General features: G+C 44.5%; 1 protein-coding gene across 1 annotated transcript in view; it reads right to left on the reverse strand.

Annotated features, from left to right (window-relative positions):
- The window catches only part of RTN1 (reticulon 1), a 218,138-nt gene that overhangs the window by 81,730 nt on the left and 119,850 nt on the right, over positions 1 to 16,558 (reverse strand). Inside the window, exons 2-3 of the mRNA XM_059373321.1 lie at positions 14,205 to 14,978; positions 5,951 to 6,703 (exon numbers count right to left, since the gene is read on the reverse strand). Coding sequence (XP_059229304.1) covers positions 5,951 to 6,703; positions 14,205 to 14,978 — 1,527 coding nt within the window. The remainder of the gene's footprint in view (positions 1 to 5,950; positions 6,704 to 14,204; positions 14,979 to 16,558) is intronic.

A 16,558-nucleotide genomic window follows, 5' to 3' on the forward strand; every position in this document is an offset into this window, starting at 1 on the left:
GAGAAGTATGTGAATTATATCCTCCAAGCTGCATGATTACATCAGCAAGAAAGGATGATTTATGTGAGGGGTTAAGGGGCTAGATCGTGAATCAAGATCACCACCTATTAGGGTCATTATTTCTTAGAGGCACTGTAATATTTGCCATCTGTGAATTTTATCTCTATAGGCAAGTTCAAGGTTGACTTGAATCCATCTTAGGAGCTTGTCTATGCCTTCTGTGCCCAGGCAAAATTTATTAGGGAGCTGTGGTTTACCACGTCCCAAAAAATTACTGAAATACTAGAGGTATAATAACTATTTCAGATCAATACACACACCCTGTTGAAATATCAAGAACATTTGTCCCTAGAAATAATAAGCTCTGGGGCCACCAAGATTTGGAGCAGTTTCTATCCAAGTCTGAGAAGAAAATTTCCCCAGTTTTAAAGCCACCATTTTAAAAACATAGATCAATATGCAGTCTGGGACAATGCTAACCTTGCGACTACTTCAGATGGAAAAGCCAATGAGGTGAGCTGCTTACCAGCAGCCTTATTTGGGATGTCTCACAAAAGCAGTTTAATTGGTTTGAATAGTCTAAGATGGAAAGCTCAACGTCTCCCTCTAAGTAGTACATTGCATATGTCCACACAGAAGCCAAGCTTTATCTAGCAGTTACTCGTCCATCTCACTGAAAGCTGGTTTAGGGGCAACAGCTACAATGGCTTAGGGGCAATCAGCCTAAGTCCTCAGGCTGATTCTGAAATCTACACTGTGAAAGAAAGAGACTTTCCAAGAATCTTTACAGCCTGATTTATGAATTCCATCTCATGAAAGCAAAAAAACATGGGACTAGAAGTTGATGACTTGTTTTTCAAATTACATGAAAAGTAAATGGGTCACACTTATTTTGGTTCCTTTGAATATTTTAGGGCAGAAGCAATATTTGGCATAATGATGAGAAGCAATAATAAACTTCATAAATGTTAGGTCTATTTAGAAGACCTCCATCTGGTAGCCTTCCAGTAAATCACGCCCCCACAGGGGAGACCAGCTTCTCCATGCCACAAGGGGCTGAGTCCTGCAAGCTCAGGCCGCTGCAGCTGGTGTCCACAAACTGAAGGTACAGGGGTCTGCCTCCCAGGGCACAGGAAGGGACGGAAACAGCTGAGCGCCCCCTTGGTCTCTGTAATTAAAAAACAGCATATGCCTCAGGCATGCTCACCAAGGTGGTTTTTTACTACAGATCTGGGCGGCTCAGCTCATCTGCTTACCCTTCACCATGCTTATTGAAAGCACAGGTTGCTTTCAATGCATTCGGATTCCGCAGTCCTGGTGCAGGAGCAGAGTAAGACCTCCATTTTTTTCATCAGTACTCCAGGAGGTTCTGAAGAAGCTGGTGCTTGGGCAATACTTTGGGTAATGGTGGCTTGAACCAACATTTCTCAAACTGGTGTCACTGGATGTGTTCTTAGGAGTGTCGCAAAGAGAATTTTCACATTTTGTATTTTTATTTTAATAATTTTTCATGTTTTAAGAACATTTTGGGGGATCCTGGGTGGTTCAGTTAGTTAAGCACCTGCCTGCAGCTCAGGTCATGATTCTGGGGTTTTGGAATAGAGCCCTCCCTGGGGCTCCTTGCTCAATGGGGTGTCTGCTTCTCCTTCTTCCTCTGCCAAACCCCTGACCCTGCCTGCATTCTCTTTCTCAAATAAATAAAATCTTAAAAAAAAAAATTCTGGGTCATTTGGATGATAATTTTATAACCAAACACTGCCATGAGACTTCCTCTAAGTGTTTATATTCATGTTGTACTTTTACAACATGAAATAGTGAGTTTTATTTAGATCCAGACCTGATTTGAATGTTCAAGCCCAAGTGAAGCCCAAATGATATCCTGTCATTAGCTCAGGAAGGACACAGAGGAAGGAAAGGAGAGGATTCTGACAAATAACATCAATGAATTGTATGTGGAGGGTCTACAGGATGTCTGAACAACAGTGGGGAAATGGGCTTGAAGCTCAGGAGAATTCTCCAGAGCCAGAGATCTGGGATATGCTACCCATAAGGCAGTGGCTGAAAACCCATGTGGGTGACAGTAAAGAAATGAGGGACAAAGAAAAACAGGGACAGAAATCAGAGGCAAGACAGAGGAACTGGAAGGAAGGTAGCAAAAAGATGGGAAAAGAGGTCAGAGAGTAAGGGGTGGAGGAAGAAGGGGAGACACCAGAGTGATAAGAGAGGAAAGAGTTCTAAGAAGGAGAGAACAGTGTTCATGTGAGTGGGTACTGTTCTTGATTTTTACTGTCACAGGAAGCAAGTGAGAAAGCAGTCTGTCCAATGTGATATCACTTGTGCAGTCACAACTTGTATATGCTTGAATACTTACAGAAAATTTCTGAAAGGTACCAGAACAACAAAACCTGTGCGTATCTCCAAGAATTAGATCAGGAGGGCGGAGCAGGGGAACTATAACTTTTATTTGGAACGATTTTGTTCCACTTATATTTATTACTATGAATATATACTACTTTCTCACTAACATTTTAAGGACTGGCCAGCACTATGATCTCAAATTAGCAGAGAGGATAAGAAAGATGAACTCAAAAGAGGCCATTTTGGGGGCAAGAAGGGGTCACTGGTGACCTTTATCAGGATGGTTACAGGTAGAAATGTGAAAGCTGGCTGCCCTGGTCTAAAACACTGCTTCTGAGGCTTTGACAGATAGAGGAATCACTTTGGGATCTTGTAAAAATGCAGACTCTGATTCCATAGGTCTAAGATGGAGTGAAGTTTCTTTCTTTCTTCTTCTTCTTCTTTTTTTTTTTTTTTAAGATTTTTTTATTATTTATTTACTTGACAGACAGAGGTCACAAGTAGGCAGAGAGAGAGGGGTGTGGGGAAGAGAAACAGGTTCCCCGCTGAGCAGAGAGCCCAGGACCCTGGGATCATGATCTGAGCTGAAGGCAGAGGCTTTAACCCACTGAGCCACCCAGGCGCCCCATGGAGTGAGGTTTCTAACAGATTCCCACATATGATTCAGGGGGATGGTCCAAGCACTGTACATTTGAGTTGCCATGTAAAGAAATCAGAATGTTGGGAGTGGATGAAGAGTATGAAGAGACCACTATTTCCCAAAAAGTGCTCCCTGGAGGAGGAACCCCGAGGAACATGCCAATAAGAAAAATTCTGTAGTTAAACAGGTTTGGTGAATCCCAATCCTGATGAGTCACACTGGGTATCAGTGTTTTCTTGAGAATCTCCTGCTTGGCTTCTCACTCAGATGTCCCTGACAGTCAGGGCTAACCTTGCAGCAGTGAGAACTTCCCTAGGCTCTCAAAGGCCTTCTTGGAAGGTGTGGGGGAGCAGAATGACAGGGGAGCTAGAGCTCAGGAACGCACAGAGGAGGGAAGCTGGAACATGACAAACTGTCTTTTGTCTCTGTGCAACAGCACCAGAGGCCTTTGAGAGGCGCAAAAGATCCAAAAATAGACTTTATGAAGCCATGGGCACCAGGATACCCTGGCACTCCTTGGCAGTCCATATTACAATGCCATCAGATATTTGCCAGACCTTATTCTAAATATTTCTGGACCTTTCTGCCACTTAGCTCAGCATCAGCCCCACAGCTCCAAAGCCATGGGCTTCGGTGAGCAAGAGCAGGCAACCATAGGGGCTGACCTGACTTCACTGTTGGCGGAGTCCTGCTAGACCTGAGCACAGTCCTATGGTCCACAGACAGTGACTAAGAACTGCCTAGGGGAGGCTGGGCAGCACTGATCCTCTCACCTGCTGAGATGGAGAAGGTGAGAACAGGAGGAACCTCAGAGCTCAAATAACATGCTGGCAGCACTGAGTCATCCTCCCAAGACCTCTGGTGCTTGGCTGCCCCAGAACAGCCTTTTAGACTTTACAGAGAATGCGGCTGAGCAATCGTTCTGGCAGGAGACTGGAATTCAAAGAACCCCTCAGTGCAGAGAGCAGAGGTTATTCACGTTGGCATGCCTGACTTGTTTAAAAAGACTGCCACTCTCTCCTCTCTCATGTCTAAACTTGGCAGCAGAGGGTCCAAGCCATATGGGACAACTTGCACAGAGATGAGAATGGCACCAGAATTGGCCAGAAAAGATGCTTGAAGCCTTTGCGTTCACAGCTGTGGTTTTCCTCCGCCTTAACCCTTCATCAGACATCGGGTCACTCTGTCAGTCCCAGCTGTCGCACTGGTCTCTCAGATTTATTAGAGAGAGAAACGGGCCTGCACAATTTTCTCATTAGCCTTCTGATGTATTTGCTTCTGAGAATAAACATATTTGAATAGCACGGCACACATGGTGTCTCTTTCAGAGACATTATTTGGAGGATAAAATGGAAACACAGGTCCGTTCAAGTAGAGTGATATGAACCTGTACTCCGCAAAACACAAGCTCCACTGCTTCAGGATGAAAGTGATGGAAGATTGCTCATGCTTACGCCATTTCCTGGGGCTCCCTGCAACTTGCAGGGTCCTTCCCCATCACAGTCAGAGTGGAAGCAAAAGAATCCAAAACTGGTTTTGATCTTCACCTAACGAACATGCATTCCCACTGTTAAGTCTGTTATCAAATATCCTCACTACTGCATGCACTAAAGATACTTCAAACTCTCAGGGAAGAGTTATTTGGGAAATCAAAGGCCAATTCTATGGGACCCTACATGATGCCATGTGTCTAAGCCTCCAAGCAACCACATAGCAAGTGTTATCTCTTTATCACATCCCTCTCAGTTCCCCTGTTCCAATGTGCTGAAAAATTTAGAAGCTGCTTCTAATCTACAAAGGGAAAGATTTGCACTCTGTATTTATATGAAACACTTTAATTGCTACCAGCATCACTGAAGTTATTAGCATATACACAGGAAGGAGGGTATACCCTTGAAATCATTTATCCCCCAAAGGCAAAATACTTTGAAAGAAGCAGCAAGCAGAGGAGATAGGCAGGAGGGGACTTTGAATAAAGCTGTGATTTGGGGGTTGGTTTTAAAGTTCTACCTGGGTGTTCTCCACCCAGGAGCTGGAGAGATGTTCCTTCCTTCACACAATGTAGCCCACATGCTAGACTGCACAGGACCTAATTTATTCACTCACTCTTCGCTTCCTTTCCTGAATTCTGTAAAACAGTTGCAGTCAGGTGGGGTAGATTTGGAAAGAAGAATGTTACACATTCTTCACATACAATGTCTGAAAGATAAAATAACACCTTCCATTTCTCTTGCATTTGAAGACTTCAAGACTTCTTGCAGGAAAAGTAGAATGGCCAAATTAAAATCATTCTTCAGTTATAAGTGACTTTAAAAATTAACTTGGGCCTTGCTGAAGAAGAAAAAAATTCTGGAATTAACTTTGGTCCCTGTCTTTCCTGACTAGCCAGGACAAACACAGACACACAAATCTGGACCTTATCAAGGTCCAAATCCCTTGTTCCTTGTATAAGAGAAAGGAAGGTGCTGAGATCCAGGTGGCCCAGGTATGAACCAGTTTGGCCAGTGAAATGGAGGTGCTCACTACAGTGGGTTCCAGGGCCTACAGGGCTGGAGCCACTCCCCATCACAGAGGGGTAGGAGGATAGAAATGAGCAACCATCCCTTCCCAGGTGAGGAAATCCAACTAGGGATGAAAGACAGGAGGCATTCACTTCATCCAGGAGATCTCGGCATGGACACAGAAGCGCTCGTGACTGGGGATGCAAGGATTCAGCCAGCCCAGCGGGGCTGCTTGCAGCACGAGGCTCTGATACCCAAGTCCCAACTGCGACTCTGACTCTCCCCATGATCTCCTTCCCATCCTCTCCTGGTTGCTCTCTGGTCAGCTATTGGACCAGCCAGGACAGGGCCGTAGGGCTTGGCCTGAATCCCCACTCTGCGGATGTCAGAGCACCCAGGGTACGAACAGCTAGCAACCAAGTTGCTGTAGTGAGAAGAGCTGTCACTTTACCTTGTTGCTTACTGAGGAAGAGCAGAGGGGCGTCGACGCCAGGACCTCGCAGCTCAGGGCTCCCCGCAGCCACCGGGCTTGGGCTGGGACAAACGGCTTCCTCAGGTTTCCCCTGGGCGGTGGGCTCCTCCGGTGGCGCCGGGGCTCCGTCCTCAGAGGGCAGATCGGGACCGGCATGGGGGGCGGCCGCAGGGAACTTGAGGAAGGGGCCCGGGTCGGCCAGGCCCCGGCGGCTGGCTGCGCCCTCCTCGGCGTGGGCGCCTGGCTCCTCCCTGATGGCGTCCAAGGCGCCTGGCTTCATGGGGGGCGAGTCCTGCTCCCGCTTAGGGCTCTCCTCTGAGGCAGAGGACGCGTCGCATGACTCGATGATGAGCTCGCTGTCCAGCTCAGCCTCGCGTTCCTCCCTCAGGATGCTGTACTGGATGGACGGCGAGGCCGGCGATGGTGGCGGGCCGCCCACGTGGCCAAAGGTCACGTAGCCGGAAGGCAGCGCGTCCTCGGCGGCCAGCGGGTCCTCGGACACAAGCTCGATCTCAGAGTCCCCTGACTCCGCGCTGCTGGCCTCATGGTCCAGAGGGCTGGGAATGGTTGGCAGCCCGGACCTGGCTTTGGCCTCAGGCCTGTTCGTCCCCTGGCCTACAGGCCGTGGGCTCTCCGCTGTTTCATAGGATAACCCCTTTGCTTCTTTAATGGCAGTGATCAGCTCATCCTCGGAGATGCTGCATTTCCCCTGGGATTCTGCAGCAGATGGTTCTGTCGTCCCACAAAGCGAGAAAGAGGCAGAGAGGCACACACACAGACAGACAGATGGACACAGACAGAAGAAATAAAACAAAATTCCATTAGGGGAGATGTTTTCTTGTTGCTTGAGAAACACGTATCTCATTAGGACAGAAATAGTCTGTTTCCAGGGCTCTGCTGAAAAGGCAGGCCACCTGAAGGAAAAGGCTAATTACTGTTATGGCCCAATTAATCAGAGTTTTACGTACCTATCTATCTTCATCTAGCTACTTTAAAAAAAGGACAAAGCAATTTCTTAGCAACAGTCCCTCAGTTGGTTTTTCTAATTCAATATGGTGAAGATTCTAGAAGTCATGGTTTTAATTTCTGATTCATTCTCTCTGGGAAGTTTTCCAGGTTCACAGATTTCATCAGGTAATGGGATGTACCAAACTGCCTATTTTGGCCCACCAATATCAACAAATCTGAAAAGACACCCATTACTCCTTATTCATTGTTTTCTTTTCATGTTTCCCCTTTCAGTAAGACAAAGAAAGCTTAGTCTGGATCCTTATATGCAATTTGACTTCTGAGCTTTACATTTCCTGTAAGAACCAATACCTTTACTTTTTTTTGGGGCGGGGGGGGAGTATAACAAAGTAGAGCAATATAAGAGAAAATTTTTGCCAGTTCTACTGAGCAGGCTATGAAGATGACCATAAGGCCCAATGCCCCGGGCTTCTAATGACAGAGCCCATGGAGCCCATGATCATTCATTTTCCTCTCTTCCCCTCCCAAGAGTCACCCGCAGTCCCCTGGGTGAATGCCTGCCTTCTGCCTGATGTTTATCCAGATGGCCAGAAAACTTCACCAGCAATCTTGCTGATATTTCTTTCCCTTGGATGAGACTATCTGGGATTACCATGAGAACTGTTTTGGGGAGCTTGGTTTTCCCCTTGTCACACAGCAGGGTCTTATTTCAGAATATCCCAGACAGTGGTCTCTGGCCCTTTTATAAGCAAGAAATATTCATCATTTCTCCAAAGCTTTGAGGTCACATATTTGGGGGTTGAGGAGAGCAGACTATGGCTAGGTAATCTGTTGCTTTAGGATTGTGGGGGAACCCTCATGGACAAACCATTTCAGATTTGTCTAATTCTTTATAAAGCAGAGTTGATTTTATCCTTTATCCATACAGCATTCATTCATCTTATTAGAGAACCTACTATGTGTTAGACTCTCCTGTAGGCATTTGGGACGTATTAGTGAATGAAATAGGTAACAAAATCTCTGCTTATATTCTAGTGGAAGGAGAATACAATACATAATTATATATAGTAAATGACTAAAGTACATAGTAGGTAAGATATTAAGTGCTGTGAAAAAATTAGAGCAGGGTGAAAGGATCAGGAGGGCTGGGAGAAGGTAGGGATTTAACTACAATTTTATTTTTTTTTTAATATTTTATTTATTTATTTATTTATTTGACAGAGAGAGAGCACAAGTAGAGGGGAGCAGTAGACAGAGGAAGAGGAAGAAGCAGGTTCCTAGCTGAGCAAGAAGGACACAGGCCTTGATCCCAGGACTCTGGGATCCAGACCCAAACAGAAGACAGATGCTTAACCAACTGAGCCACACAGGCACCCGTGAATCTGCAATTTTAAATACGGTAGCCAAGACAGACCTCACTGAGAAGGTAATCTACATTCAACACTTGAGGAGTCAAGAGCGTGACTCATGACAATAAGCAGAGGAAGAAGCATGCCAAACAGCGGGAACCCATAGTAGAAAGGCTTGAAGGTAGGAGCGGCGATGATTTCTAGGTATCACAGATGCCCAAAGGGTCTCACCAAGTCCTGCTTGTACAACATTCCTAGGAGACCAGGAAGTTGCGGGCAGGGGCTGGGGCTCAGACGCCTACAAGCAGCCCTGCAAGGCAGCCTGCCCTGTGAGCAAGCTGGCCTAGAGCTCAGTGGACCAGGAGACTGGCTAGTGTCCACTCGTTCTACAACCAGGAGCCCTGAGAGGCTTTATATTTGTTTATGTGAAGATATGATTAACATCTGTCTCTTCAGCCTTCCCCACTTTCTCTGACCCCAGACCAAAGCCCCAGGAGGGCAAAGGGCAGCCATTTTTTATGACCATGAACATCTTTTTGTTCATGGTCATATCTCCAGCACCTAGTGTAGGGTCTGGCTAATGTGAGGACTAGCTCAAATCTTCAAAACAGTGGTTCTTACTCATGTGTATGACTCAAAATTCCCCTCAGAAATTTTGCCTTAGTTGAAGTAAGTCTGAAGGGGCCTAGCCATCTCAATTTTGTAACTCCAAGGGTAGTTCTTCTTCTTCTTCTTCTTCTTCTTCTTCTTCTTTTAAAAAATTTATTTGAGAGAGAGAAAGATTGAGTACAAGCAGGGGGAACAAAAGGCAGAGGGAGAGGGGAGAAGCAGGCTCTCCGTGGAGCAGGGAGCTAGTCAATTCCAGGCTCAATTCCAGGACCCTGAGATCATGACCTGAACCAAAGGCAGATGCTTAACCCACTGATCCACCCAGGTGCCTCTCCAAGGGAAATTCTAATAGTCACCTCTAGTTAGGGTTGGCAGACTTGACAAATAAAAATAGAGGACATCCAGTTACATTTAAATCTCTGCTAAACTCTTTATTTTTTTAAGTGTATGTCCCATGAACTATTAGTATTTTATTAGCAACCCTACCTCCAGTTGAAAGCCACTGAGGTAGAGCACTCAGAAAAGCTCAGGGATCCTGCTTCATTTACTCAAGACTAATGATAGTATAAGACAGCTGTTGGATATGGGACAGAAGGGCCTGATGTATTTCATCTTGGGCAGGTGAAGGTACTACCCTGAAGAGAATCCAACCTTATTATGAGTTAAAAGTTTCTCAGTAGAAATTAATAGATATTTATTTGCCCTTTGTTCTTCATGGGAACCAAAAGTTCAACCAAGTGCTAAGAGGAATCAGGGGAAAAAATGAGAATAAAATAGAAGTTTTTGTACACTCAGTATTAAAATTCATGGGCCTCTGGTTAAGATATTGGTTATTATGTGTCACAACTGATACAGCAAAGCTAGCAACAGTCAGCAAAAATACAAGAACAGATTATAAAAACTGAGGTTAGAACTGCGCTGCCTGGGGAGATGTGTTTGCTGCTGCTGCTAATAATTATGATGATAGAATTTAGAATGATAAAAAGCAAGGGGAACATGGGTCAGGTTGCCAAGTCGCAGATGCCATCATCCAGCTGTAAATGATGCTGACATTCGGGTCTAGCCTTTGCTCTGGGCTCATTCTTCACTCGACATACAGAGGAATCATTTGAAAACATACATCCGATCCCGCCACTCTTCTCTTCCTCCTCCCCATTCAGGCCGTATTCACCTTGCAGCTGCTCCTTAAACACAGGAGATAGTCCCTGGCTCGGGGCCTCTGCACTGGCTGTCCCCTCAGCCTGGGCCCTCTTCCTCAGGTATCTACATGGCTTTCTGCTTTCCCCTTTCCCCAGTTTAGGTCTCTGTTCAGAGCCCTCAGCAGGGAGAAAACTTTCCTCACAACCACCCTCATCACTCTTTTACACTGCATGTCGCTTTATTTGTCTTCATTACCATTATAAATATCTGATATATATTTATTTATTTGTGTGTAAGCCCTCCCAATAAGAATGCAGACAGAAATCTTGTTAGGTTTCAGCACTGCATCCCCAGTGGTGATGGGACAATGCTTGGCATGGATAAAATGGCCAACACATACTTGTTAAGTGAAGGGATGAATGAATGAAGGAAGGAATGTCAATTCCCAGAGTAAACCCTCCAATGGTTTCCTGTTGCGTATGGTACAAAATCCTAACTCTCCGTCCTAGCATATGAATCCCTGAAAGATCTGGGTCTTGCCCACCTCTGCAACTCTGTTCTATGTCATACTTATCCTTCACTCTTATAAAAATTAATAAAGGGAAACTTCATTAATGTAGAGCTGGGAAGCTAGAAGGGGCTACTATACCACTCAAAGGCAATTACAGACCTGTCAATTATAGACCTCAACAGAAGAATCTTCAACAGGAAGGGATGATCACTTACATGCCCCAACAAAAAAAAAGAGGTACATGAATCTTCTAGGAGAAGCTGATTATCTCTGCAACTCAGTCAAGAAGGAACCATCATTGAACCTGAACTCTTGCTTTTCTCCAATGGACTCTCATTCAAAACAACCACTCCCAATTTCATCTGTCTTATCAATAAAACAGTGTTCCTCTCCTCTGTTGGACTTGCCTATGGTTTTACCATAGATAGCATGTCCTGAATTGTAATGATCTGCTATTCCTGAATAAACCAATGTTTGCTGGCAAAAATAACTATTTTTAAAGTCAACATTTCTTTATAGCATCTTTCAATTCCTAAATAACACAGACTTGGGGCCTGTGTGCTTGCTTTCCTCTGTACCTGGAGTCTCCTTTCTACCTCTTCCTTTGAACTGTGGGCTCCTTCTCCTCATTCAGATCTCAGATCACATGTCACGTCCTCGGAGAGGCCATCCTTGACCCCTTCACACCCAACATTCTATCATTCTTTATAGGAGTCAGACTGTGAAATTTCAGAGACTATGAAACTGATTTACTTCTTACTGCTTATTTCTTACTAAGGGAAGATGGAGTGGTTTAATAATGACCTCTCAATTACTGTCCTTTCTGAGGCTAACACCTCAAAGACCATCCATGACCGCCATAATGTAGTGCTAGGCATTGTGTCAGAAACAATATGGTGCCAGTGGGTCAATGGTCTGGCATGTGTCAGGACACTGAGCACATTTTCTTAAAGGGCTTCACTTGTATTTCAGGACTGATTTGGGCTGAGAAGAAACTTTCAATATGTAAGCTGTAAGAATTTTCGCCTCTGAACCTCAGAGTATATTATTTAACATGATGAAAATAGTTCAGCACTTTGGAGAAAATTACAAAATGGAATAATTTATTGGAATTGAAGGAAATACTTTAGATTCTTTGTTTAAGCTTCAGGGTCTGTGGCTAAAATTGTTATAAATGAGAACTTCTTCTGATTCATAATTCACATAATTAGAATTACTAGAATTAGATAGATAATTAGAATTATTATTATTATTATCAGAGTGTCACATGGCCAGAGTGCCAGGGGATCACAAGATGGGGAGGGAGCTGGGTAACCTCTTAGGATAGAAAGAACAAGGAAAAAGGCCTTAGTGACGAGGTAATTTCTCCTAACTTTCCTGTTAATTATATTCTTATATGTTGTCATTTGACTCAGGTATTATGATGTGAAGCATGTGTGCAGAGAGGAGCTGAACATGGGAGAGAACTATGTACTGGATCTGGGGACTTTTTCTTTCTTGAACAAACTTTGCTTAGAATGTTTATTTGGAGCAACTGCAGAAAAAAGCCATTGCCCTAATCCAATGCTGTCAAGTGTACAACCCAAGGTCATAAAACTCCAAGATCATGTCAGCCAGATCTGTCTTTGTCTTATCTTGAAGCTGCTCCAAAACCTCAATGGGCTATGGCTACTGAGAAAAAAAAAAAGGAAATTTCTTAATAATCCCTAAACTCTGAATCACAGCAAGTCTTTTTCATCAGGTCTGCAAACTTAATGTTTACATGAGGCATGTGCCATGTAAACGGACCTGTATGTGCTAGGACATTTTCCCTCTTCCTGAAGTTCTTCTAAAACAACCACCAGACAACCCCATAGCTTGAGAAAACACAGCTGATAATAGAGCTTACCTCTTCAGAGTATCGGTATCTTTATATCATTGAATAACAGAACGGTTTTATGATGTATTATCACAAAGACCATAAGGAGGCTTCAGGACTCAGATATGTTGCTACTTCATGTCATAATCTGAGATAAGTCACATCTAATCCATTTGGGGCCTCAGTTTCCTTATTTGTTGTCACTACTGACAACATTGCTTGTTGTCACTACTGACAACAATTTACATTGCATGGAAATTCATTGTGGACTCATCCCTCCATCTCTTGAACCTCCTTGGACTGGAAGGCCCCCGTGCCCCTCCTCTTCACCTGTATATTTCCTCCTGCTTTATTCACCTGGGAGCTGCTGGACTCCCAATGCTCCTCAGCACTCTATGTTTCCCTTTCTCAGAATACAAATCACACTGGGGTATGATGGTCATCTGTTCCACTGGAAGGCAGAAACTGTTTTTGTTTGTTCATTTTTTCAGTCCTGGCCTCACCAGTACCTAGGAGAGTGTCTGACCAAAAGAATGTATGTAGAACATGTTTGTTGAGAGAATGAATGAATTTGAAAAGCAGGGTCATGGTACAGTGGATCTTTAAGACCCTTGGAGCTTTTATAGTTGAATGAGTCTGAGGTCAGGCTGGGGAAAAGGGGATTGATGCTAAAATCTTTAGGGAAACAAGACTGGAGGCACTTCCTCTAAGTCGTCTCTGACACCTGGACCTACTGCATTATGAGGATTTAGAGCCCTCACTCCTAATAGGCTTTGGCTCTGTTTTAAGACTTCAGTAAAAGCTCTTGCACCTGACTACTGAAAATTATTTTTTGTAAATCAGAAAGGTTTGCAAATCACTTTTGAGTAGGGTAAGAATGCCAGCCACTAGAGGCAGGGGAAGATCCAAGGACCTCTCATCCTCTCCATTCTGACACCTCATGAACACTGAAAGGCTTCCTTTTTACCACCACGGATGGGGTGGTACAGGGTGGGCTGGGGACACTCCTGCTACCACTCTGGCCCATGACCTGGCTACAGGAGACCCCTTTAAGTTTGAGAGGATATAAATGAGTATGGTTTAACACCCTGCCTTGGGTCACAGTAGGACAATTTTCAAGTTGACAAGGATCAGAGCTTAGTGAATTCTGAAATTTTCTATTCTAATCAAATAAATCCTCTAAGTTAAAAAAAATAAAACTATATGGAGAACTTAAAGTTAAAAGACAAAAATGACCCCGCTGAGGTTGAAGGAAAAGTATTCTTTTTTTTTGGTTTCCTCTCACTGCCCATGTCCACCTAAAGTCCCTGAAGTGTACTCCTACCCCCATTCACTGTACAAACTTGGAGCTGGGACAAGGAATGTGCCATGCCCTGTCCCTGGTGACCCAGCTGGTCTGGGGAGGACAGGCATGGTGCTCTCTCTGTGATGCCTCCGGGGTCCCGGAAATCCAGTGGGAAGCTAACTAGAAGCAGAGTAGCACCTGCCTCTCTGCTCTGAATGATGGAGCCCCATGAGGCTTTTCCTGTTCCAGTGTGTCATCCTTATCTCTCCCCTCAAATGAAGAAAGAAACACTTTATGAGACAAATCTGATAGGACTTCCAGCGAAATCCCAGTTCTCAACCTTTGTACCATGGGCACAGGACTGAAAAAAAAAGTATGTTAATTCAATCCAGTTAAACTGAGCCTTAAAGGGACCCTATAGTAAAATATTTTGAATACAGATTCACATTCCTTTAATACTCATATCTCCATATCCTGCATTTTCCCAAGGCTGGGAACACTAGTTCCCTTACCTGTCCCGGAAGATGGGGGCGTGACGGATCCCGGGCTGTCATCTTCAGGCTCTGAGACGGTGACTGTGGGGACTGTGTCAGGACTTGGTTTCAGACAGACATCTTGCTTCTCAGGGGTCTTCTCTTGGGCCGCAGTTTCAACAGAAGGCTCGATTTCAGTCAGTGTGATTTTGATAGGGGCAGTGATCAGAGGAGCACTGTGCTGTTCTTCAGAGAGATCATCTATATATGGTGCAAATGTTGACTCTTCAAATAAATGGTCCTTGAGAATTTTTCCCTCCACAGGAACTGGTTTCTCAGGTTCATGGGCCTCTTCAGATTTTGTTGAGATACCAAAGTCCTTATTCTTAAAGTCCGAGCCTTTCTCTTCCAACGTGGGATGACATTGCTCCCGATGTTTCACCTCCTCTGGCCTGGTTATGTCAATGTATTTATAGGCTTCTGCTTTCATCTGGTCCAGGGGGTCTGCTAAGATCTTGTTCACTTCGGTGCACTCTGCAGGAGTCATCTCAATTCCAGAATCAGAACTAAATAAGCCACGAGGCTCTGTCCCAGGCACGTCTGGTAAGGAGGGCCCGGGGGTACTCAACTCCTCAGGGCTCTCAGAAGTGTTGACTTGGTCATTTTCCTTCTGAAGAATTCCTGTGAAATATGTAGAATCCTCCTGAGGTGGGTAACAGATGTTGGAAATCAGAGATGTGTAACACGATCCTTCCCCATCTTTTGATGCTGCTGAAAAGGTGTGCTCCATGGCACTGGAGACATCTGCCGCACCTAGGAATCAAGACAGCAGCAGACAGTAAGTGGGCGTCTGTCTTCGGTTCGCTCGCCTGTCTAACCACCCCCTCCCCCCACCCCACCCCGCGTCCTGTGGAGACATTGTGTCCTTCCCCCTGAAGCCCTTGGAGTTCCCTTGGCACACACTCAAGTTCATTATCCTTGTCTCTCTCCCAGCCCATGGAACTGGTGTTTTCCTGGGGGCAGAGCACACAGGTCCACATGAGCTGCCACACCCAGAATAGTTGGGGACATGTCTCAGCGGAGGGGAAAGCTGATGTTTCAAAATCTACTATCTCAGTATACAGTGACATGGTCCTTCTTGGTATTACTCAGTAGAAGCCTTCTTTGTATCTCAAGTATTAATGACTCTTTAAATATAGCTGGAAATGTAGGCTAATTCAGGTTTGTAGATGCAACAATTGGATGGCTGAGTAGGGAGAGGGGTTCGTCTTGGAGACTCAGAGAGCAGGGAAAGGCCTCAAGAGACCCTCTGGCCTGGCCCTTTCAGTCAGGGATACCTGGTTCACCCAGACAGGTGCTGTCTCTTCTCTTTTTAAAGGTTCTCAGAAAAAGGGACTCCTAGTTTTCCCATGGCCTCATCCCAAAGTAGTATCACCTTAATAAGCACTTCCTTATTTCTTCAGTTTTCTCCTCATTTTGTTTCCCTCCTCATTCACCCACCTACTACCCATTTTCTACCATCCAGTAATATCCAAAATGACCCACTGGGAATTTCTTGTTCCACTGGTAGTGCTAAGGGCAAAACAAGTTTCTGAAGTTTGAGTCTATGCAATGTTTTCACCTGGCCTTTATTCTACTCATAAAACAGCCAAAAAATTCACTAATAACAAGCAGAAGAGGGAAACCCTCTATAATTTTTTTTTTTAAGATTTTATTTATTTATGAGAGAGAGCGAGAGCGAGCACAGGCAGACAGAGTGGAAGGCAGAGTCAGAGGGAGAAGCAGGCTCCCCGCGGAGCAAGGAGCCCGATGTGGGACTCGATCCCAGGACGCTGGGATCATGACCTGAGCCGAAGGCAGCTGCTTAACCAACTGAGCCACCCAGGTGTCCCTATAATTTTTTTTTAATAAAATGCTGCCAAAGAAGAAGAAATCTAACTTTTATTGAGGCCTAATCTTGTGTTAAGCAATGGAATTTTACCTAATTCTCACAACTCTTTTATAAAGTAAACCCCGCACTCTCAAAACATTGCACACACACACAAACACACACAAAGCCCTTAGGACACACGCAAAGAATATTCCAAGGCATCAATCCAGAAATGTAAAAAAAGTAGTAGCAGTAATATAATAATATTAATAGCTAATATCGGCATGTTTGCCATGCGTTAGAGACCATTCCAAGCTTTTAATTAATATTTATCCATTTTATCATCAAAGCAATCCGAGAAGATGGGTATTATTATTAGCCACATTTTACAGACAAGGAAATCCCAGCCAGCATTCAAACCCAAGAAGTCTCAAAGTCAGGAAACATTCTCTAACACCCTCTGCACCTCCTTAAATCAGTTTGGGAAGGTTTTTTTTAAAGTAATTTTAAATCAGTTTTATTA

This window comes from Mustela nigripes, chromosome 13 (genome assembly GCF_022355385.1).
Source record: "Mustela nigripes isolate SB6536 chromosome 13, MUSNIG.SB6536, whole genome shotgun sequence".
Classification (NCBI taxonomy): domain Eukaryota; kingdom Metazoa; phylum Chordata; class Mammalia; order Carnivora; family Mustelidae; genus Mustela; species Mustela nigripes.